Source organism: Lepidochelys olivacea, assembly GCF_965140295.1.
Source record: "Lepidochelys olivacea isolate rLepOli2 genome assembly, chromosome: 12".
Taxonomy (NCBI): Eukaryota; Metazoa; Chordata; order Testudines; family Cheloniidae; genus Lepidochelys; species Lepidochelys olivacea.
This window is the reverse complement of record NC_140422.1, coordinates 36,557,037-36,581,328: the sequence shown is the minus strand read 5'-3', so window position 1 is coordinate 36,581,328 and position 24,292 is coordinate 36,557,037. Positions and strand designations below refer to the sequence as shown.

Genomic DNA, 24,292 nt, shown 5'->3' with positions numbered 1-24,292 from the left:
TATGACCCTCTCGCTAAAGGGCAGCCTGTGTGGGGCGTGTTAAAGAGCGATCACACCCTTGCCCACACAGAGCAGGGCTCGTCTCATCCAGCAGGACAGACGGACACATGCACTCAGTGTACACAAGCTGGGTCCTTTCCTCCGTCAGATTCTCTTTCTCCTGCTCCGGGCCATTTTTCGCCCTCTTCTCTCACTGGGATTTCCTTTTCTCTGCCATTTTCTTATCATCTCTTCCAAGCGAGGTGGGAGCCTCGGGATCTTCAAACTTCTCAGCCCAGGGGGTTGGAAGTGGTTTCAAACAGGTTGCCCCCTGCCAGTGGGAATCTCCCCACAGCGCTAATGGACGGGGCTAGCGGGACAGAGCTGTAGCTTGAGGTCTTTTTTTGCTGATGGCCTCAGCTGCCCCCCACCCTCTCCGAATGGGCTCCCACCCTTTGCCACGCAGCCAGCTTTGCTCGTAGACGCAGCATCCGCAGCGCCAGCCAGCAGGGGTCAGCCTTATGGAGTGTCTCTGAGCTACAGAGAGCCTTGCCCCGGGGAAGCCAGCTTGGGAGTGCTGGAGGTCCCTGGCCTGCCTCCCTTTCTCTGCCTGCTCATCTGGGATGAGCGTAGCCAGGTTATGAAGCTGGAGCATCAATGCTATTAGCATAGCGCTGGTCGCTGCCCTTCCATTTGCGCCAGACGCCTCTGGGCCACATGCTTCCAGGCCCAGCCCAGATCTGGAGAGGAGACAGCCATGGGCAAAGCCCAAGGGCTGGCCCGTGGCACTGCAAGGAAATCCTGGCTCCTGGGGGAGCATGTTTGGGGCTCCTCTACCTTGGCCATGACCCTTTAAAGAGCAACGAGCCAGCACTCAGCCGCACGTGGATGGCGTGTGTCAATCGCCAGGCCCCCTCCTTCGGTGGCACAGCATCTCCTTGCTGCCCGTGTGTGTGTGTGGGGGGGGGGTTCAGTAATTGCGCATAATTTGCTGCTGCCAGCAGAATTTCTCATGGGGAAGGGAGTGAAAAATGCAGACAAGCTTCAATCTGGCTGCTCGGGGCTGTGTCTTGCGACAGGGAGGGGAGGGAGCTGGGGGCTGCTGGTGACAGGGGAGATCTCTGTGCCCGGCCAGTCGTCTCTGCTTGATGCACCGTTACATTTTCCACTGGCCGGCCAGTGCCAAGAGGCAAATCTCCTGAGGGACAGTCCCGCGAACACAAAGTGAGAGGGGGCCCGGAGTGGGGTGGCAGGATTACATCAAGTGGCTGATTGGCCTCTGAAATGTGGGGGATCACCATGGCAGAGGACTGATTAATAATTACAGTGAAAATTGCCCAGCCTTCTGGAAGAGAACGTGAATCACGCGTGGATCCTTCCTAGCATAATGGGAGCTGGTCAGCTCCCCCAACATCCCCCTACCTGCGCACAAAGCGGAGAATCAATTTGTAAAATGCCATAGATTCCACCACCCCATCTTCCTCCTCTGTCTTGTTCTCCTCAGCCACGTCTCGCTGCTTAGCCATCAAAAGCAACATTAGTGGGTGCTGACATTGATTTCTTGATGCTTAAATTTTCCTCTCGCGCACCAGTCATCCTCACCAGTGCAGTCATTTCCCTTTGCAGCGACATACAAAGATCTGCTCCAGCAAATTTGGCTCATAATAAAAAGCCACAGATTTTCTCTGTTGATTTAGATTTAACGACTGTATAATTTGATTGCAGAATCCTTCCTCATCTTCAGATTTCCCCGCCTGCCTGGGTTTGTGAGATGGATCATCTCCTAGATGTATAATATATGAGATTATCCATCTCGGGAGGCTTTGGGCGGGAGAGGAAGGGGATTGTGTAAAACAGGAATGTGGCATTAGGAAAAGCTACGGGTAAAAAGAGCGCTGAGTGCCAGTGGGCCTTTGACAAGTGGAGGCAAATTAGTGCGTTTCCCTCCTGAACGGCTAGAGGCTGCGGTAGGTTGATGCACTGATCTCTTGTCTCTGGAGAGCTAGGTTCAGATGTCGGTTAGATCACTGGAGAAATGAATTCGAGAGGCTCAATCCCTAACAGGAGCGGCGGAAGGTCTCTAAAAGTCTGTGTGTGTGGGGGTACACCAGAGGCCGAACTGTGGCCCCGCCTCCTGTGCCACCCCTTCTCCCTGAAGCCCCGCCCCCATGCCACCCATTCCTCCAAGGCCCCACCCCCACACTGCCCCTTCTCCCAGAGCCCCCCACCCTTGCACCAACCCTTCCCCTGAGGCCCTGCTCCTCTTCCACCCAAGACCCTGCCCCCCACCGCTCACTTGTCTCCACCCCTTCCCCATCACTCGCCCTTATGGTTGGTAAAAAAGTGGGAGGGCCTTGGCCTCCTCCTCCTTCTCCCCCCCTCCCCCTGTGGCATTCCTGGACCCTAACAGATGTTTATTCACATCATGAAGCCACCTCCTGATTCTGAGCCATGGTGATTTTCTCAGGGCGGCCAGGACTGGAAAGCTTGGGAGCTGTAGGGCAGGGCTGAGATGCATTGGAAGAACGAGGGAGGCTACCTTGCAGGTCTCTCACACTCCAGCCACACGGCCATACCCAATGCTGTTTGTTCCTCACTTTCCTCAAGTTTCCCCGGATGCCATCCCCTGCAGTCCCAGTACAAAGAGCTCTGTATGCCAGGTCTAGCAATACCCCCTCCCCACAACTCAGCTGGAAAAGCTGCCAGAGCCTTTTGAGTAGGATTTTGTCTCTCCTTGTCAATGGCTCGGCTCAAGCTGAAACACGACTTTAAGGGGAAAACAAGAGATAACCAGGGGCGCCGTGCCCGGTGGGGATTAAAGCGACATGGTTTCTCTTGCAATTTCTTTCTCTCTCATCTCAAAGGAAGAGGCCAGGCAGGCTCAGAAGCTGTGGGAAAGGTTTGTGTGTGTGAGCCAGCCACGCCGGGAGCCAGCCGCATCCAGAAACAGGGAGCTGCTTAACATAGTTATTGATATCAAATGGATGTTAATTGAGTTCCAGGAGCTTGGAGATTCAGCGCAGAGTTCAAAGTCATTTTTCCCCCCTCGTTGGTGTTGCGTGAATGTGTTAAAAAGATATTAACCTCCAGGAAGGAGGGGTCTGTCGTGTGAACTGGAGAGCCATCAGAGCAACCTCTCAGTGTTTGTCCATGCCAGAGAGCTGCACTGACCTCGTGGGTCGGAAGTTGGCCTGCGACTCTGGGTTCTGGTGACCTGCTGGGTCACCTGGGCAAGCCACTCCCCTCTCTTTGCCCTCCCACTCTTTGCTTAGATTGTAAGGTGGATGGGCAGTGACTGTGTGTTTTGGGCAGCACCTGGCGCAGCAGGGGCCAGATCTCTGCTGGAACCTCTGGGGAGGCTGCGGTGCATACCCTCAAGAGCCGTGTGTCTGAGCTGGAAGGAACGGCTGTGGATGCGCTCCCAGAAGCCCTAGCGACATGCACGGGTGAGCACAGCACCAGGGAGGATGCCGTAACTCGGGGGCTGCTCGCACCCAGGCGAGGCTAACCATGCGCTCAGATCTGGGTGCCGATCAGACCTCGAGTGGTATATTCTACACATAGTTCAACTGAAGCGTGGGAAAGTTAAGGACTTGCCCAAGGTGGCGCCAGGGATTGGTGACCGAGCTGGGCATGAACCTGATTCCCAGTCCCTTGCTCTAACTACCGGAGAGGTGTAAGAAGCTGGAAAAAGAGCATGTCTTCAGTGCGCCACGTTACTTGCCTGCAGATGGTGACTAGTTTTGCCTTTAATGGGAATGCTCCCAGCTGTGGATGGCTTTGCTAGAGTGGAGGGGAGGGGAGAGACACTGGATGGCCTGTGAGTTTGCTTTGCGGGATGAGTCATTCATAACTCGGACCTATGCAGGGTCCCCAACGCCTTTCTTGGCCGGACAGAAATCTGCATCTTGTCTTGCCTAATCAAGGAGCAAATTTATTCCGAAAGGGAGGCGCAGCAGAGAGGGAGGAAAGAGGCACAAAGAAATCCCCAAAGCTCCTCAGCCGATTGTGGGCTTCACTGGTTCAGATCTCTGTTTTTTCCTTCTTCTGCAGGGTCTCAGCTGTTAATTACATTTGCCTGTCAACCTCGCCTGCTAATCTGCTATCACTGAGCGGAAAGCAGGAGGTCAGACAACAAAGGTGACACCATCACACTGTGCCTCTTGTCATCTCCAATCCAGATTAGTTTCATTGACTAACTCCTGGCTGAATAGCACCAGTTAATTATAACGATCACAAAGCCTCCCGTTTAAAGCCACACAGCGAGAATTAAGGTTCTGAAGTAAGATTTTAGCTTCATTAATTGCCCAGCTCATTGTGGTGGTATTGATTGTTAACGCTATCGCGTGGTGAGTAATGGCTTCCCAGCTCAGAGGGGATTAGGTGCTAATTGTTGTTGGCCTTGCGCTGACAAGATAGACCTCAGAGGGTGTCAAATCTGTATCGGCCGCCTCCTTTGTCATGGTCAGCCTTTCTCTCCCTGACTCTCCCCAAAGCGACTCAGGAATAATTAATAGGGCTCGGCAGCTAATAACGCCTCTCTGCACACCGCCATTGGGTAGGATTCCTCCACCACTCACCCCTTCATTTCCCCCATCCCCAAGCCTGCCAGGAGAGCCATGCCGAGCCCACGCGGGACAACTCGGGTGAGCTGGTGCTTCTCCACTTCCCATGCTCCTCCCCTTCTGCTCGGCACCAAGGTCCAACGGCTCGGAGAGAGTTGCTGGGCTCTGCGTTGCCGCTGTAACCGGAGCATGGGGAGTAATAGCGTTAGAGAGCCCACAGGTGATCTGGGGAACATCTTAACTTAGGGCTTTATCCTATCACCGTGACATCTGGGCGCCTTCCACATAAAATCAGTGGTGCCAGCGAAGTCTCGGAGTCTGCCAAGCCCAGAGCCTCGAAGGTCCTTAGGTGCCAAACTCCCACGGAACTCACGACATGGTATTTCCTTTGTCCTGCCAACCGGGTGCACGCTCTGCAGGCTCCAGTTCTGAGTTAGAAGCCCTGGGATTCAATCCAGCTCTGTGCCAGCCTCATAGCTGAGGGGCACCTTGTTCAGCTGGGACACCATTAGTGACGGGTTGCGGGAGTTGGACCAAGTTGCAGAGTCTTTCACCTTCGTGTCACTGGTTTGTGTCCAGCCCAGGCTGGTCGGGACACCTGATGGCTGAGAGCAGCCTCGGTCCCCTTCTACCCGGGGAAGCAGCCGCCTCGCTAAGCCCGTGCTCAGAATTGGTGCTAATTAGCAAACTGAGGCGTAAATGGATGCAGCGCCATTGACTTTGCTGGACTTTTACCCATTTCCACCAGCAGAGAATTTGGCCCCTTGTTGACTGACTGAGCAGAGGAGCCAAGGATTGACAGGCACCGGAAGTGGTCCCCGCAGGTCAATGCTGAAGCGCATTGGCATAGCGATGAGGGGTTACTGCAGCCCACGGTGCTCCTGCTTCTCTCTCCCTGGCCAAACAGTGGGCATCTTTCAGGAGCACAAAATTCACACATCCCAGAGCTTGGCCTGTCCTTGTTCATTTTTACATGCTAGCAATTTGCAGTGAAGCACATGATGAGTTCTGCGTGCCCTAGTTAGCATTCCATTTGTATTTCTGTCCCAGCCTTTCTCGTCTATATGCATTGCTCTCCGTACTTTAATTCCATTTCGGAGATTTTATTTTTCCCTTGCAAATATCACTGGCATCCCCAGGGTGGGTATAATTTAAAATATAGATGTATTATGCAAATAATGCCAGAGCCTTGCCCAAGGGTTACGAAGAGTGACTCGATTTATCCCAATGCCTGCATCTGCGATCGCCAGCGCTCACTCAAGAGTAACTTTTGCAGCCTCGACTGCAAGTGTTGGCTAATTTTTCTTGAAAGAAAGCGGTCACCCTCTCGGGTCACCATGCCCCCGTTTGTGGGCAGCGACAGGCGTCCTCGACAGCGGGTGCTGGCCCCACACAAGTGGCACCCTTTTGCACATGCTTGGCATCCCTGATCCCCCTTTCCCGTCTCCAGTGCCAGAGATGAATGTCCATGCTGCTCAGAGTCAGCCAAGCTGAGGGCTGGAAAAATTCTCAGCATGGCTCAGAGCTGGAATATCAGGACTTTGTATTAAGCATCTGTAGCTGCCCGGCTTTGCCTGTGTGGAGAGTGGCGTACTGTAGACGGGGTACCCCTCGAAAGGACACACGTCCTCAGATGGCGTGTTGTCAGCCACAGGGAGTTATGGAGTTAAATAGCATAGCAGGGTTTTAAAAGGGACTGGAACATTTTCTGAGCAGCGATAAAGCTTGTAGTTCTGCGTGTTAGTCTAATCTCCATGCTTCAGGGTGTGGGGTGATCACTGCGGAGGTCAGGAAGGAATGTGTTTCCTCTTTTACCTAGTATGGCATTGCTAGCTGGGTTTATTGTGAGGGGAGGGAGGATGGGTTGTCCTCCTCTAATGCTGCAGTCATAGTCCCCTGTTAGAGGGTCAACAGGGGAACCGAGGGGCTGACTTGGAGATCCAAATCTTAAATGACTACCCCACCGTATGTGTAAGTTTCTGCAGCCTGCTGCTAAACTCTTGTCGTTCCGCTGAGGAGGGCATGGAAGACAGCTCAATTATCCTTGCTGGGATTTGAACCAAGGATCTTCATAGCCGAAAGCAGCATCTTTGACTCCTGGGCTACAAGAGTAACTTGGGGGGCTGCTCGTGACAGTAGCACTTGTATCCTCCGCCGCCAGCCAGGATCTCATTGCACTGCGTGGCACCAGAGGACATTTTAGCCTCCCCGTTGGCCACGCGAGAGAGCTGCCTTGAGGTGCTTGGGGATGGGGGTGTTTGCAGGGGCTCTGGAGAGTAAGACCATGGTCGGGAGCAAAGGCAGTTAGGGGAGATATTCCCCTCTGCTGTCACCACCCCGCTGGCTGCTCGATGGGGAGATCTGTGCTGTGAGGCTACACAGACCCAGCCGCATCATGGAGCAGCCCTGGTGACCCTGTCTTAAGGCTCAGCGGAGCTGTCTGTTTGAGAGCTGATCTTCCCAAGCACTCTCAAGCCCCAAGGGTTGGGCAGAGGGCCTTGGAAATCCCTCCACCGCATCGGGGCTCAGGGGGGTGAAAAAACAGGGTCCTTTGGGGGCAATATGTCAGGAACTCCAGCCCTCCCATCCCCCCCTGGCCAACGGACCTGCTGACCAAATGTGCCAGGCCCCGGGGGACAGGACAAGGGGCTGAATCCTCATGCACCGGCCCCTGCCCTCTGCCAGTGTCTGGCACCACTGAAAGCTGGGCAGCTGCCCCATTTGCACAAAGACGCCCTTGGCGAGTGACTTCAGCCCAGCTTGTCCTCGAGGGTGGAAGTCCTCTCCTGGCTGTGGTGCTGCCCGGGCCGAGTGGTGCTCTCCTGCACTGGCAGAGCCGCCCCCCCGGGAGTGGGGGGTGCTGCCGAGCTATTCCGAGGGGACTGACAAGAGAGGATCCATTCCGGGCCATTTAAACAGCGTGTGGCAAAGCCTTTTAACGCTAAGAGGATGCTCCCCAATGAGAACCGAATGGCTGCCCGGCACACGTGCTCACAGACGGTGCCGCGTGCTGAATAAAGGGGTATTGAATAATAAATAAACAACTAATGGCTTTTGATGCCTCTGACCCCTTTCAGCGGCAGTACATCTCCTGCGTGGTTGTCCTCCTCTGCCCGGAGCCTCTCTCACCATGGGCAGGGAGCCAGCTTTGGTGGGCTGGGCAGGAGTAATGGTCTCTTACTAATAGCACCGCACATCGAGACTCATTGCCGTGATGTATTTTACACCCTGGCTGTGGTGGAGTGCCTCCACCACTGAAATGCGGCCACCTCTGGGGTGAAGCACAACAGCCATTCAGGCAGGCCAGAGCAAAGGGTCGTTAGCCTAAGCAAGGCAAAGTAGAGTCTGTTCGAAAACAAACACGGCTGCTGCATTCTCTGGCTGCTGGATCTTCTGGTGTGGGGTCGGGGAAGAGAGGTGTTAATAGGTCCTCAGACGTGCACAGTAAATCCGCCACATGGATCCCTTCTTTAGCCCCCTGGGAAATTTACCCACCTTGCTGCTATAACTCCCCCCCGCGGGCGCTCTTGTTCTACGAGTGTTTGTACTGCTTCCAGAGTGACATGGCATGTATGTGTGTGCATAATTATAATTATGCCAGGGAATTGCCCTGGGTAGACAAGTCCTGAGGTTGCCTTCATCCATCTCCCACTGTCCCTCACCTCCGAGATCTTCATCCATCTCCCCCTGTCCCTCACGTCGGGGATGGCAAAGATCCGCTCAGCCCGGCATGGGCGTTCACTGCCTTGTCGGGGCGCAGCTGCCACCCGCTGGGAGTCTAAACCACGCAGCGGCATTGTGATGTGGGAGTCCTGTGCTGGTCGCTGTGGTCCCTGGCTTCTACCAGCTCTGGTACTCACCCAGCGTTTCATTCGGAGGCCCGCTTGATAAGAGAGAGGTCCCCTCCTGGCCCTTCTCCCTGTCCAGCCCTAGAGCTGGCTTTGCAGATTCTATTCTATGGGCCACCAGGCAGGACTCCAGTGGTGGCCGTGACACTGGACTAGTTGGGGCATTGAGGATAGATGCTGGCCCTCCATGGGACTCTGTGGACCTTTTGTAGTGGCCCCGATGCTCCAGACCCAATCCCTCAATGCCCATGGCAGTCAATGGCCATTGTGGGTGCAAAGTAGCTCACGGGAATCCCTCAGCACCGCGTAGGATGGGCCCTCGGTGATGTGCTCTTGGATGCTCCCATATGCTCCCGTTCAGAGAGGTCAGCGGCTCTGAAGGGTGGTTGCACAGGACATGATCTGCTAGCCCAGTTTGTGGTCTCTGACCCGGCTAATGGTGCCCAAGCCCCACCCCTCCAAATCCACAGCCTGGAGATCCGGGGACAGGGCTGTTGTCAATGAGGTTTAATGGGTGATGTGCTGCTATTAAGTTTGTAAAAGGTTTCCCTTCTGAGCCCCTCTCTCGGTTTCTTTAAAGGGTCTTCGATAAGCAGCGAGTCTTCCCCCGTCTCCTCGCCAGCCACCAACCACAGCTCCCCGGCCAGCACGCCCAAGCGAGGACCCATGGGCCCCATCATCGTCCCCCCTGGGGGGCACAGCGTGCCTAGCACGCCCCCCGTGGTGACCATCGCCCCGACGAAAACTGTGAATGGGGTCTGGAGAAGCGAAGGCAGACAGGTAACGTGTGTGTGTACGTGCTTGAATCTTATGAGGGACAGACACTCTCTTACTTCAGGGCATAAACTGGCCTCTAACTTTTGGGGTCAGGAGGGAATTCTTCCTGCAGGCAGGTTATCCCATCAGTGCAGGGATCTTACACCTTCCTCCGACGCAACTGGCCCCACGGGATGCAAGAGACGATGGGCCAAAGATCTGACCGGGTGCAGCAGTTCCTTATCCAGCGCCGCAAGAATGTGCTGACTCCCCGCAGGGGTGTGTGCTGTGTATGCAAGCTCAGAGGACAAAGCCACATGTGTGCACAGCGCTGTTTGCTTTGTGTGTATATCTGATACTGTGCACAGAAGGAGACTGGTGGGAACTTTGCTCTCAAGCCAAATGTTTTTGGTTCCAGTGCCAAGAGTGATAAAAGGTGGTGGGAGCGGGGCAGCCTTTGTCTCTAATCTCCATGCAGCCTGCAGTAAATATACACCCTCAGAGCAGCCCCTAGCCCTGTGGCTCCCAGCGCCCCAACCCAACTTGGTTTGTCCCAGACTTCCCTTCTGTCTCTCCCTGCCCCCGCACCCCATGCCCATGCTGCAATCTGGGTAGGAAGCGCTTGCTAAGTAAGAATCATTGTTAGCGGTTCTCCTCGCCTGTATTTTACGGCGGGTTCCCGGTGGGATTACACCACTTGGAAAGACTAATTAAAGCACAAAGAGGAGAGGGGAAGGAAAGCAAAACTCTTGGTGCTTCAAGGGATGCAGGCGCTAATCCCAGCTGAGATCCCACAAAGCAAAACCTTCTGCCAACGCTTTGGGAGGGGCAGGGCGCTCGCAGCACCACTCCCTCAGCCTTCCCCTCCTGGCTGCCCGCTTGATTTCCCTCCCCTCCCCCAGTTGGCTGCCCCATAAGAAGTGACCTTTTTAAAATATAGGTTAATCAGGTCTGGTTTATTGTCTCGCATAGCCACGTCCCAGCCTGGCACCTTGAGATGGGGAGGTAATTGCCACATGCACAATAGGCTTTAATGTGTTAGGACGGTAAAGGAGAGAAGAGACCGTTCCTTCTCCTTCTGACCCAGCCCTGCCCTTTGCATGACTCGCTGGAGGGTACGACTGTGTGCAAATCCCATAGGGCTGCAGCCCTGCAAGCCAGTCTGCGCGGGGCAGGGTCCAGTGGGACTTTGTGCCGCTGCAGAGGTCCACATGGATCAGTGTGAAGCTTGGGCCCTTACTGGCTGCATGCCTCAGTTTCCATAGCTGTAACACGGTGGTAATTGGGGCCCCCAAGGAACTGGCAGAAGGGCAGTAGTTAATGGCTGCAAAGCGTGAGTGGGAAGATGCTGTGTCACCCTCACAGCCCCTCAGAGAGGCAGGGCAGCGCAGGGCAAATCCCATCCCCATTGTCCATACGGAGGGCCAGAGAGGCTGAGTGACTTGCCCCAGGTCGCACAGGCAATCTGTGTTGGAGCAGGGACTTGAACCCCGGTCTCCCCAAGTCCCAGACTGGCACCCTACCTATTGGGCCACCCTTCCTCTCTGCTGGGAGAGAGGAGTGATACCGATACGTAGCACGTCTCGTCTGTAGCTCTCAATGCACTTTACAAGGGAAGGCAGGTATCCTCAAGCCCATTTTGCAGATGGGGAAACTGAGGCTCAGAGAAGTGATTTTTTTCCAGTCCTTCCAGGGTCATGCAGTGAGTCAGGAATCAATGTCACCCCTCCCCCTTCCTGCATCTGCCATGATCCCTCCTGTGGCTCCTGCTGCAGTGGCAACTGACCCAAAGGAAGATGGTTTCAGACTGAGCCATAGGGGACACATATTCTTTACAGGCCAAGGGGGTTCTGGGGGAGCAGATGAAGGTCCTGCTGCAGACAGCCAGGACCCAGCCCTCATGCTGAGATCACCTTGGACTCTGCCCCCAAGAATACTGCCTCGCCTTGGCACTGTGTCCCTTCACCTCCCTAGCTCCCTGGGTCTCGTATCGCTGCTCCAATCCCAAATCCTGAGTCTCTCCTCTCCGCAAGGCCCTCTGGCTTTGGGGGGGATATTCCTGTCTACACCCACATCCCACCAGGATCAGTGACCCACACCCTGTGCCGAGAGCCGTGGGGTGTGGGCGGGGGCTCTCCCCTTTCCCCCGCTCCCTGTTGCTTCCCAGTGAGCTGCACAGCCGTGCCGGGTGAGAGCACTGGGGGCTGCCGTCGCTCTCCCCGTTGGGTCCCATTACCAGTGGGTCAGTGCGCTGTGTGGATCTGTCTGCCCCTGCTCTCAGCTGGGGGGAAGCTACAGCATAGCCCAGGGACAGCATCGCTCGGGAACCTGCCTTCTCCATTCTAGAGGCTCAGAGAGGGTAGGGGCCTCCCGAGGGGGAGAGGACACAGTCTCTAGAGGGGAAGCCAGCATCTCCATGCCCCTGGGTGGCAGTGCAGGCTGGAGGAGGGCAGGGTAAGGGCCCTTCCCCCATTCTCTGCACATCACCCCAAACGGAATGGGGGAGAGGCCGGGCCATGCCAGCGGAGACTCGGTCCTTCCCTAGACTCCTCCCTGCATTGCCACCGACTCAGAGCTCGTCTAGCCTGCTGGGTTCCCCTGTGCCATCCCCAGTGCCCTATTGTCCCTGTCCTCGCAGCCAAGTGAGTACTAAGGCCTCCCCCCACCGCCCCGAGCTCCCTCCATTTCTAAGAGCCCCGGCCACTTGCAAAGCAGCCAGTGCCCCGTGAGACGGGGCCAGGGCAGATTCGCTCCAGTGATTCATTGCGCTCAATGAACCACTAATGCTGCCGGGGAGGGCTGGGAGGGAGCTGGTACTGGATTAGCAGATGATATATGGCCCTTCAGTGCCTGCACAAAGACTCAATTGAGGGTTTAATCCTCTCTTTGCCGGGCGGGAGAGATAGAGGGAAATAACTTCATAAAGTTAGAGGGGTGAGTCACTTGCATCAGCAATGCAGAAATCAGAACGGGGAGCTGAGCAGACGATCCATCAGCAGCCGCTACTCCAGGGTTACCGAGATCTCACCGGTAATGGGGAGCCTTTGAAAGGCCAGATTAAATGAAGAATAGTCTATTTTAAACCTAATAGGGCATGTCCTGCATTCTCACTGGCGGAGATCACTCGCTAATCGCCAGGGAATGACGGATTTCTTTTCCCCCCCTCTCTCCTCCTCTCCTCCCCTTTCATCGTCACAGCCACCGCTCTGAGACAGCCAATCAAACGCAGGCCACCCGGTGCCGCTCGGAGCCCTGGGAAGCTGCCGGCGCCCTGGTGAGGAGGTCCTGCCGCTGCACCCGGGTGGCAGTGCTGAGCCTGGGGGAGTGTCGCCAATCCAGGCACTGGGGAATGAGGAAGGGCTGCCCTGTTTGCCCCAGGGCAGGATGTTTCTGACTCACGTGACTCATTTGCCTTCGCTTTCCTCTCTCTGCCCCACACTGGGCTCAGGCCCTGGTAAGGCAAAGTTCCACCACTCCTCCTCCTCCTCGTCCTCTGGGAAAGAATTTCCCGGCTTGCCCCCTTTGGCTTCTCCTGCCTGAATAGGGCAACCCCACGCACTGCCAGGGTCCTTGCTAAGATGGCCTTGGTAACGGCTACAGCGGGATTACTCCTCTCATCCATCCATCCAACCAGCAGCTGTCAGCCCCTTCCGGATAGGGCATCACCTCCTATCAACCCCAGATCTACCCGGGACCATGCTCCCTTTCTGCCATAAAGGAAGAGCAGGGATGTTAGAACACCCTGATCCCTGTTCGTGTCTCCTTTTTGGGTCCCGACCCGCAGGTTGAGAACCCTATTGATCAATCATCTATTGGTCTATCAGTCTATCTTATTCCTAAGGCAGCTGGCACCCCAGATCCTATCCCTGGGATACCCACTGTTTCCCCCTGCTCTCTGCCTGGCTGAGCCCATGCCAGGGTATGGGCTTCCCCGGCGGTGTTTGTTTCTGAAAGGAGTATTGCTAAGGGTAGGCAGGGTGTACAATCTGTGTCCTTCCTCTCGGTCAGTACTTCCCGGTGATACAGAGAGGGGAATGACGGGTTTGTTCTGCCAGGCACGATAGGCTGGGCGGGAGTTTTCCCTTCTCCCTCCCTCCCTGGCCCTGCCCCGCTGTCATCGATCCCCACTTTAGCCCCCTCTTTCAGACCCCCCAATGCACTGACCGGGTTTTGATTGAAGGAGATGGAAACCTTAGTCCTGTATTAGGAACAAAAATCATCATTGCATTATAAATGGATGAGCCGGGGGCACTTACTGCCTGGGAGGGGTGTGCCAATGGCGGCCTGTCTGCAGGGCTCGCTTTCCTGGGTCCCGCCATGCAATGCCTGATTAACCTGTTTATTTTATGGCCGTTATCAGAGGCCTGCTGGATTTATACTTGCTGTGCTGTTTCAAGCTCCATAGGCGTCTGTATCCTCCCTGGATGATTAATGGTGCCGGAGAACAAAGCTGCCTGTAAATCTAAAGGCAGGTGAAATGTGGGCCTGCTGCTAGCTCTCCTCCCTCCCACTCGCTGGCCTGCCTTATCTCAACCCCTCGCTTAATGGGAAGGGAGCTACACACAGACACACACACCCCGTTGTGGGCCCCTTCCTGCTCATCCAGATCTGGGTCTTTCTCAGAGCGGCCCAGAGTTGCTGAGGTGTCGTCGGTGGTGTTACACTGAGGCCACCCTTTGGCTTATGTTCTTCTCCCTGATGCCCTTGCCCCCTGCCTGCGGAAGGCAAGGGTGGCTGGTCCATATGGCCCGTCCTTTCCAGCCCTGCGGCATCTGTGTGTTTTGTTCCAATCGAGTCGCCCTGACCCCTCCCGTCCAGTCATATTATCCCAGGAACACGCCTTCTGCAGAAGGTCAGAGGTGGCCCACTGGGCGCGAAAGAGGTCGAATGTGGAGGTCTGGATGCCTACAAGGCGCAGAGAATGAACAGATGTTCCTGCTCATTAAAAATTCCCATCAATGGGTTCCATCTCTTTCAATTAATTATGGCCGATGTGTCTTCTGAAGAGATTATGAAGTCTTGAGGAGCCATCAGCTGCTTGCAGAGTGTGTGCTGTGGTGGTGTTTAGTAAATACACTTGACTGATGAAGGCAGTTCCCCCGATGGTGCGGAACAGCCTGGCCCAGTGCTGTTTAAATCTTATCCGCTGTGTGTTCCAAGATGTCACTATCTGGGGATATGAAGATGGATGGGCCACCGTAAGAAGGGCAGACTATGCAAAACAATGCTCCCTCTGTCTCCCTGGGAGATAAATTCCAGACAGGAGGAACGGCTGGCTCCTGTATCAAGCTGCTTTCTCCTGCAGGATGATGTGCGTCTGGAGTGGGGGCAGGAGAAGCTTAGAGGGCATCTTGGCACCTCCCGCATACAGGCAAGGTCCATGGTCAGCTGGATGCATGGACTGCCACCATGTTTCACAGCGCCAGGCCCATCGGAACAGGTGGGGTGCTGGTACCCACGTAGCCCTCAGCTCTGTTCCTGTTGACTTCCAAAGGAGCTGAGAGCAGCCTGCAGGGGCCCTCTTCACCCTGCAGGATCTGTGGCATTGGCTGGAATTGTCCCCGCTCGCACCCTCCACTCCCCCCACAACCAGTCCATAGCCCTCCCTCTCACAGACCGTTCCTCCACGGGGTTTCTTTCTTTTCCCCTCCATGACTGTTGCCATCCCTGTTTTTTCTCATCACGATTAAGGAAATGAGTGGCCCATGTCCACCTCCAAGACAGGTTTGCTGGAGCGCTGAAAGCCCCGGGCTACTGTCCGTCCGGCTGCCGGTCCCGGCACCGGCTCCCTGCAGTGCACGAAGGATGTGCTGTTGGAGCCCCATGTAAGCCCTGCTGGGGAAGAGCCAGGTTTGGGGAGGGGGAAATCTGCTGCACAACAAAGGGCTGACTGAGCAGAACTCCCCAAAACAGCAGGGTTGTTTAAGTGGAGCTGGACGAGGGGGAGGAACACAGCGATGGCCAAAGGGCCACCAAAGTAGATAGTCCAGTAGCCAATGTCAGGTGCTGCTGTGACCACATCATAGGGTCCCAAAGAGGGCAGGGCAGCCCCACCTGACGGTGTAAAAAAAATAATCTAATCCAGTTGAGAATCCCGTTACCCAATAATACATGTGGGTTACAGTCATTGTATTGTCCTTGGGTAGCCCATTGGGCTATAAACTGAGAGGTGTGTATTAGAAAATTGTCCACAGCTGCAGTAAGGCATTGCAAACAGAATGGTCTCCCTGCACAGCCCATAGCCCCTCCACCTGCAGGATAAGGAATTGGTGAGAAATCCTTAGAGCAACTGGCAGGAAAGAGGTAGGTGGGGACTCCCAAGTCTTGTCCTGCAGGGGAAGGGGTTCACTGTCTCTTAGAGTCATAGATTGCAAGGCCAGGAGGGACCCTTGTGATCATTTCGTCTGACCTCCTGTACAGCACAGGCAGGAGACCTGCCCCTAAATCATTCCTAGAGCGGAGTTTTTAGAAGAAACATCCCATCTTGGTTTTAAAATTGCCAGGGATGGGGAATCCACCACGGCCCTTGGGGAACTGGTTAATTACCCTCACTGTTAAAATGTACACCTTGTTCTCAAAAGCAGACTGTCTAGTCCTGGACAGGAAAGGGTTAACAGGATGACTTACGTAAAGGGTTCGAGAGTGCTTTGAAGAGGCTGAGCAGCAGGCTGAGTTTGTCTGGTGATCCATGGCCCCTTCAGCGTTTCCCCCAGGCAAGAAGAGGGTTAAGGCTTCCATGGCGGTGTTAACTGGTTCCTTTCCTGAGCAGGGCAGTTGTCTGAGCCCCAGCGAAAGGGCTGGCGGGGATGGTGGTTGACCTGTGTTTCTTTATGAAGCGGCTCCGGAAATGCTCAGAAGACCCAACACCGGGAGGGGCAGGGGAGATGCTTGAACTCTGATTTTGACTTCTCTGAGCTGCTTTTCCGCCTCAGCACACCTCCAGGGTACTGCTGCACGCCGCCCACTCCTGCAGAGCCATTAGAAGGGTTTTATCCCTTCCAAGGGGCCGGGGAGAGCTGGAGAGTGCTGCTTGGCTCCCTGCCAGGGGCAACGCACGTTAAACGGGCCTGAGCAACATGTGGGCTCTGCAAAAATAACATTGCTGACATTTAATAGTGCATGTTCTCGGCTGAGAGCCGCGTGGGGTCAGCACTCGGTGGCCAAGAGCCAGTGCTGGAGCGTGGCAGCCCCTCGGGAGGGGAAACAGTTCATGGAATGGGATTTCCTTCCAAATCCAAACAAGGAGTAACCCATCAAACAAGGCCTGTCAGCCAGAAAAGCCCATGAGGTGGTTAATATTTGATCACCCGATGGTGCGTTATATGGGTTGAAGGTTATACGTGTGAAGTCCCCCCGCCCCCTCCCTGGGCTTCCCGCATTGTCCACCCGGCCGGCAGGAAGCTTGTTAAGAGGCCAGGTTCCGTCCTTTGGCATGGGGGCCCAGTGCGGTGCAGTAGTTAGAGCAATGGATTGACACTCAGGAGACCTGTGCTGAATTCCCAACTCTGCTGCTTGGGTGGGTCCCTCTTTGTGCCTCTCTTTCTCCTTCCATGCTTTGGCAGTTTGGAGCGTGGGCTCTTCACAGCAGGGTTTTATAGCTGCGAGGAGCCCCAATCGTGGCCCATGGCTTCAGTGTGCTAGGTGCTGTACAAACACAGAACAGAAAGATGCTCCCTGCCCCCAGGGGCTGAGGATGTTTTGTGCAGTGTCCAGCGCAGCAGAGCCGCTTCTTCTTTGGATGATTTCAGTGAAAGCAGCTTTTCCCCTTCCTTTTGGTTTAAACATTCCCCCACCGGGTTTACAACCCCCCCAGGGAAGCCCACCAATCTAGGTGCTGTCTGGCAGCTTCCAAATGCACTGGCTGTATTCTCTCTCCCTTCGCCTCTCTTCCCTCTCCCCAGGTCCTTTCCTTAGCTCTTCTGAGAGCCTGCCTGGGCTGCAGCCACTAGAGGGTGGCCCAACCGAGGCCCTGGGAGCAGGTCTGACAGTGCCGTTCCGGGCCACAGGGCTGACCTTTGTCTTAGCTGCAGAGAGAGCAAGAGTGCCCCTGCCCAAGGGGTACTGCAGCACTGGAGGCAGTCTTATCCCCCCTGGGGGGCAGGGTTAGCCCCACAGCTCTTATACGGAATGCCCACCTGCCCTTACAGAGCTCCCTTTTCCTGCCAGGGGTTTCTCCCCCACCATGCCCTCTTGGGGCCCCCAAGGATTGCGTAGAACATGCAGCTTGTGGGCACTCCTTGGGCCATACAGACCGGCCTGCCCTATCCCGGCAGGAACGCCAGTTTCCTAATGCCCTCTGTCTCTCTGTGTGTGTGTGTGTGTGTGTGTCAGAATAGCTGGGATGGCAAGCGAGCAGCTGCCATCCCAGCTGATGCCAGCCTTACTCCAGGAGTGATCAGCTGGCGGGCGTGCAAAGGAGGGCCCCGTCCGGATCGCTCCCTCCTCCTCTGGAGCTCAGACATATTGTCTTTTCAGCATGTCCGTGGGTCTGCGCTACAGTCTGCGTTCTCAGCCCAGCCGGGGTGGTAGTTACTGCCAGCTGTTTCCAAACCCTCCTAGTTTTATTTGTCTTACTTTATTTCAAACTTTGGAAACGTTTGAAAGCGAGTCTGTGTGTGTAAGTGCGTGCACATGTGCAGTCCTGAACTCCTTCCTCCGGTTGCCCTCTGACAACATTCCCATTGGGTCAGCTCCTGAAGCACTTCCATCTTCTTTTCCACACGCCGATTTTCCAAGCTGAGGGGCACTTGCAGAGTCACTTGTAAGTCAGGGGGATCTGCGTGTGCTGAGCCCTCCTGAAGATCGGGGCATGGGTGGGTTTACTGATCTCAAGCACTTCTCCCTGGATCTAGGCGCATCCCTGGCTAGTTGAAACGGACGGCTGTGCGAACAAAAATCACTGGGCTGGACTAGCAAACAGCCAGAGTGAGCCGGCCTTGGCACAGTCCCCTCCACCCTCATGCTGCCGCTCCCAAAGGACAGGGGATAAAGGCAGTCAGTGGGAGTCTTGCCTAGCCGTTCCCTGGACTACAGCCCAGGGAGCCTCCAGCGAGTCTGACTGCAGCAAGGCAAGAGCGGACAGACCCCTCCCGGAGGCCCATTGCTGGGGATCTGAATGGAACTGTGGGCTGGTCCTCAGCAGGGAGACCCTGAGACACCCAGATGGGCAGGGAGCACTGAGCTAGCTCCTGGCCAGATGCATCTGCTTCCTTTGTGTCTGTCCTGCCCTGCAGGACAGTTTTTCCCTGACACTCAGGGTGGGGGGGTCATTTGTTTTCTTGTAGCAAGAAGCGGGATCAAGAGGCAGCAGCAGCAGCAGCAGCCGGGAGCGCCTGATTGCCGAGCCTCCACTCCCACAGGAGAAAGCCGGGGGCCCCGCTGTCCCTTCTCATCTCCTTGGGACGCCTTACTCCTTCGGGATCCCCCCCACCTCCGTCGTCCAGGATTCCCGCTTCCCACCTTTAAAGTGAGTCACGTGCCCGGGAGCAGGATCCACTGCATCAGCTTCCCACAGTGTCAGGTTCACTCGTGTGCTGCCGGCTCTGACACATCCCATATGAGAATCCCCCAGCGGGGTGGCCTTTTATTGCTCCTCAGAGCCCTTTTCCAAGCTTAGTTCCTTTGTGGCTGTTTTCTCTGGGGTTCCCCAAAGAATTCTGCATCCCTGGAGAGCAGGCCTTCCTGTAGGCGGGTGTTTGGTTCGTTTAGCTCCTGAAATAGCACAGATAGAAGTAACCGAGGAACACAGCAAGATCTGCAACCACAGGCTGGCTCCACCAGGCACCTGGCTTCTGCTGGTCCCTGGAGTGGCTTACCTAGGACAGGCTCCATTGTAATACTCATCCTTTCCCCTCCCACCGAGTTCCACGACGTGTTCTGTGGCTTAGAAGCTCATCACAGATGTTGCCTTGAGCCATGCGGTTTTTGTGCGACACTCCCATCCGTCCCAGCTGGGGTTCTTCCAACACAAATCCAAACCACAACTCTGAATACATCTTTTTCCATGTACATTTCAAAACCTCAAACCAACCAACCCAGGAGCAGGCGACAAATTCAAACCAAAGGTGGGCCTGAGCTGCAGAGCTGAAGGCCAGGACCGGCCCCAAGTGTCTCCAAGGACTGGGGGAGCTGGGAGGCAGCTCTGGGGTTTGGGGCAGGACAACGTGTAATTAAAACAAACTGCTCTGGAAACCAGCATTCCAAACACCAATGCTGGGTGTGTCACAAGTGCTCCTTCCCAACCCAGATCTCCCGCAGCACAGACCTAAGACTCTTGCTTCCTTGAAGGAATGTATGGCAAATGTGCTGGGTTACATTTGATTGGGGAGATCTAAACCCTGGGGGGATGGTGGCTGGATGATACTCCGCTCCCTGGAATGGCCTCTGCCAGCTAAAGGTGCTGCGCTGACAGCTCTCACCAGTGGGGGCAGCATTCCACTCAGACTGCCCAACCATCCCCAGACAGATGCTAGGGCCAGGCAGCTGCCTTCCTCCCTCTGCCTGTGGCCAACTCTCACTGAGCAGCGGGTGACTGGGTGGTTGTATTCTGCTGCGTTAACTCCGGGCAGCATGGCTTGGGGATGGCCAGGCCCCTGGAGGTAAAGTGCCCTGACAGGGGGACGCAGGTGCTAGAAGGAAGCAAGCCTGGTAGGGTACAGCTGGCACAGAGCAGATTATGGTTCTGCCTTTGCAGTGAATTTCTATGCTCAGCCACCAGCATTTCAGTAGGAGTTGCTCCTTCTTAGGGCTCTGCATTGGGAGCCCAGTCCCCTCCCCAGATCCAAACTAATGAGGATATCCAGAGGCTTGTGAATCTCCTGGACTGGGAAGGTCACTGACTCTCCCTCCATCCCTCCCCGCCAGCAGCCTGCAGCGGCCTGTACACCATGTGGTGCCTCCCAGCGCGGTCACTGAAGATTATCTGCGGAGCTTCCGGCCCTACCACACCGCTGAGGAACTCCGCATGTCCTCCTTGCCCCCCATCAGCCTGGATCCGGCCACCGCTGCCGCTTACTACCACCCCGGCTACCTGGCCCACCACCCCTTCCCTCACCCAGCCTTCAGGTAAGTGTCAGAGGCCGGGGAGAGAGGGACTGCGAGGCGCTGGGCAGCGATTGTTTTTCTCCATGCATCCAGCCAACAGCGGCTGCTCACCAAACCTTGCGGGGGCCATGGATTGAGACAGAGCAGTGCAATCAATTACCCTAGCGTCGGCTTTGGAAGCCGCACAGAAATAAGTACACTTTATCCACAATTGATGGTTCCCCGGGTGCTTCAGTACAATGGTAATAAGGCATTGCAGGGAGGTCATTTACCACAGCAGCGGGGATTCCTGCGGCTGGGCTGATAACTAGCTCCTTGAGTGTGACCCCTTCACGGCAGGCTTGTATCTGCTCTGCTGCTGGGAGCAGTGCCGAAACCCCTTTAATTATCCCCCTGCCAGAGAGAGAGGAAGGATCAGCACAGAGCCCAGGTCCCCCTCGCGGGCAAAGGATGCTGGAAAATCTCTTTCTAAGCTGGCTGTGCTAAGCTTCTCCCCGGAGCCAGAGCGCCCGTCCTGTGCCTGTACTGTACAGTTCCTTTGGCTCTCCACAGCAGCCTTGTGGAAGGTCGGGAGAGGGGCAGTGATGGGAGCCAGACTGAACCCAACCTGGGAGAGGCCTCCAAGGAACTGCCGGACGCTGTGTAGTGGTAGAGTCAGGCTAGGACTCCCATCCCTGGGGGATTGACAAGAGCCCGCCATACATGTGAAGTCACCTCTCCCACAGCAGGTGCTTTCCCTTCATAGCCACATGCTCCTGGCCTCTGCTGCCAGCTGGAGAGGGGAGCTGTGTAGCTTTTCAACCTGACCTGTTCTCTCTCTCCAGGATGGATGACTCCTACTGCCTTTCGGCCCTGCGGTCCCCCTTCTACCCGATCCCAACCCCTGGTTCGCTCCCACCTCTTCATCCTTCAGCCATGCACCTCCATCTGTCGGGAGTGAGGTACCCCACCGAGCTGCCCCACTCATCACTCTCTGCCCTTCAGTCCGAGCGGATGTCCAGTCTGACCGCGGAGAGGTAAAGGGCTCCATGTCCCGTGTCAGGTTGTGCGCAGCCCCTGGGGGCGGGAGGATGGGGAGGCCTGTGGAGATGTTAACTTGGCTGTTCTGTTGGTGATTCCAGGCTGCAGATGGATGAGGAGCTGAGGCAGCGCGAGAGGGAACGTGAGAGGGAGCGGGAGAAGGAGCGGGAGCGGGAAGCCGATCGGGAGCGGGAGAAGGAGCGGGAGAGAGAGCGGGAGAAGGAGCTTGAGCGGGAGCGCGAGAAGGAGAGGGAGCGGGAGAGAGAGCTGGAGAGACAACGAGAAAGGGCCCGGGAGAAGGAGATGAACCTGGCCAAAGCCATGGAAAGCCCATTTCTGCCGGTGGCAGAGCTGCACGGGCTGAGGAGCCACCCGGCGGAGGAACGTGTTAAACCAGCCGAGCAGCTGATGCCAAACAGACCAGGTAATTCCTCCCACGCACCGCAGACCCCTGGCCTGGAGCACTCCGGGCTGGTTGGTCTCCCAGGCACAGCTGAGCCAGGCCCCACGGGTAACTTCCATGGTGCCTGACCTTCGCCTGGGCCTAATGTGAGACTCGCAGCCCTGGGAGTTTGCATTGAGTTCACCTGGAAACTCACAGCAAGATTCAGTTGGGAGTCACAAACCAGCCCGTGCTCCAGGATCTTGTCCCAACCCAAATAATTGCCGCTGGGTTCCTCTTGGTTCCTTCTGATTGCTGAGCCATTTCTGAACAGACGGGCTGCTCTTGACTACAGGATGGGGTAGGCTTGCCCTTGGCAGCTTCCCGACACTAGTGACGTACCAAAGCTTTGTCCTTCTCTAGCTCCCTCCATCCCTGAAATGCCACAGATGTGAATTTAGCCTCCTCACCCCCAGGTGAGGCAGGAAGGGGTATTAACCCCCTTCCACAGATGGTGAAACCAAGAGGGTTTGGGGATTTGCCTGAGACCCCACGGGAAGCCTGTGGCGAGGTCAAGGCTAAAGCCTAGATCTCGCAGCTGCCAGTCCTGGCTGTCACTGCACGTTAGTTGGACTCATTCGTATCTGTGTTGGGGTGCTGGGTTTCCAGTGGGGACAAGTTCTGGGGACCATTCCCATAGCTCTGCCTCATGTAATAAACACTGCACCTGGTTACCCACCGGGCCCATCTATCATCTGCAAACTGATTGGCTGGGCTGAGAGTAAATGACAGTTCTTGCTGACTGCAGTGCGTCCTCTTCCTCCTGCAGAGAAACCCAAGGAGGCGACCATCCCGACTCCTAAGCCTATCCAGCACCCCTTGCACCAGCCGCCCGCCTCCCACCATCCTGTGCCCAGCCTCATTTCCAGCCACAGCGTCTTCCCCCTCCCCGGGAGCAGCGCAGCCACGGCTCTTCTCATCCAGCGCACCAACGAGGAGGAGAAGTGGCTGGCACGCCAGCGTCGGCTGCGGCAGGAGAAGGAGGACCGCCAGTCCCAGGTATCGGAGTTCCGGCAGCAAGTGCTGGAGCAGCACCTGGAGATTGGGCGGCCACCGAACCAGCCGGAAGCTGAGCAACGGCCAGAGAACCCCAGGTAAGGGCTGACTCCAGCGGTGGGATGGACAGGGACTCTCTGGAGTTCTGGAACCGGAGGAGCAGAGCAGCCAGGCCTGGCTTGTGTGATTCAGGAGGCAACCGCTGACTTGGCTGGAAGCGCTCGGCTTTGCTTGTGTCCACCTAAGAGGGCTATGTGCTGTGTCTGAGCAGCTGGGCTGCTGGCAGAGCCCCTTTCTTGTTGGGACGGGCTGGCTCGGGGGGGAGGGGGGGGGCAATGGGTTAAAGAGTCTTTCCCCTTTAGGTCACTGGTTCCAATCTGGCCTGTGCTGGCTGTGACAGCAATTTAATATCTCCTGACAGCTGCTCAGTGACCTGCATGAGATAAGTCTGGTGACCTCAGGCCAGTTGCTAGAGACTAGGTGTAGCTAATTGCTACCCTTGCTGGCAGTATCAAATAACACAGACTGCAGGGGAAGCGAGCCACGGCACCCCCTAGGGGCAGCTCCTCCAAGATCAGGATTCAGGCACCCTGGCAGGGCAGGAGGAAGAAGCATGCGCTGCTGCTGCCCTGCCTCAGACCTGTTCCGGGGCTAAACCGAGTCCTGGGGCTGCAGGGCTGTCAGTGTGGCACCATTCACTGGCATTTACATTTAGTCCCAGTAAATACAGGGGGAAAATCTCATTGCTGTTTAATGAGAGGAAGAGTCCAGATTCTTTCCAGGTCTGAGTGCTCCATCAGCACTTCCATCTGTCAGGCGCCAGCTGAGCCCTGGGTACAGCGGGGAGTTCAATATGATAGCCTGCCTTCCTGAACAGCCAGGAATCCTGGCCAGCAGCCTGCAAGCTGCGTGCCAACCTAGCCCTACAGAGCAGCACCCCTCTCTTACCTTGCAGCGCCATGTCTGCCCTTGCCATTGGGAGCAGATGAGCAAATCAGAAGGGGTCAGTGGAGCAAGAGCAGCAAGAAAACACTCGGCCTCCTGATGTGGCTGCCCCTCTCTCTAAGCCTCAACATGTCCCTGCCACCTTGGGGCTGATTGATGCTGGCTTTCTTGCTCTGTGACTGAGCACTTAAGCGCTGCTGGCTCATCCAGTCATCTCTGCCACTGGATTCCATTGTCATTTTTGGGTATCAAGGGGATTAGCTAAACTAATCAGGTATAATAGGGAGCGGATTGCAGGGCTGCACAATGACAAAGTCTCCTTTCACTCTCCACTTCCACATTCTCATCCCTCCCCAAATCCAAGCAAGTAGCTCAAGGTCACCTCCACTACATGGACCAAAACGTGTGTGCGTGGGGGCTGGGGACTGCTTCTCCCTCCTCCCCTCCCCAAGTGCAGGCTGGCTGGGTGGGGAGACTTGCATTGGAAGCTGCCACAAGGAAGTGTGTGGGTGCTAATCTGCCTTGCTCAGCAGAGGTGCTGCGTCTCCCTCGAAGAGGACTCACTCATGCTTGACAATTGAGATGTCAGTCGAGCCGGTTAACGTCCATCATGACTGAATAAGAAGCCCTGCTACCTTGCCATGTCGAATTGAATGCACATTGCTTCCCTGCCTTCTTAAAGGTCTATTAAACAAGCA

At 55.9% G+C, this 24,292-nt stretch overlaps 1 protein-coding gene across 2 annotated transcripts in view; it reads left to right on the top strand.

Moving 5' to 3' along the window:
- GSE1 (Gse1 coiled-coil protein) overlaps positions 1–24,292 on the top strand; it is a 356,147-nt gene that overhangs the window by 309,270 nt on the left and 22,585 nt on the right. Inside the window, exons 4-9 of one of the 2 annotated variants that reach the window (XM_084644250.1) lie at positions 8,973–9,172; positions 18,433–18,614; positions 20,015–20,212; positions 21,016–21,207; positions 21,313–21,635; positions 22,423–22,747. In XM_084644250.1, the coding sequence (XP_084500376.1) occupies positions 8,973–9,172; positions 18,433–18,614; positions 20,015–20,212; positions 21,016–21,207; positions 21,313–21,635; positions 22,423–22,747 (1,420 nt within the window). Of the gene's footprint in view, positions 1–8,972; positions 9,173–18,432; positions 18,615–20,011; positions 20,213–21,015; positions 21,208–21,312; positions 21,636–22,422; positions 22,748–24,292 lie in introns of both variants that reach the window. The other variant, XM_084644249.1, reaches the window with a different exon arrangement.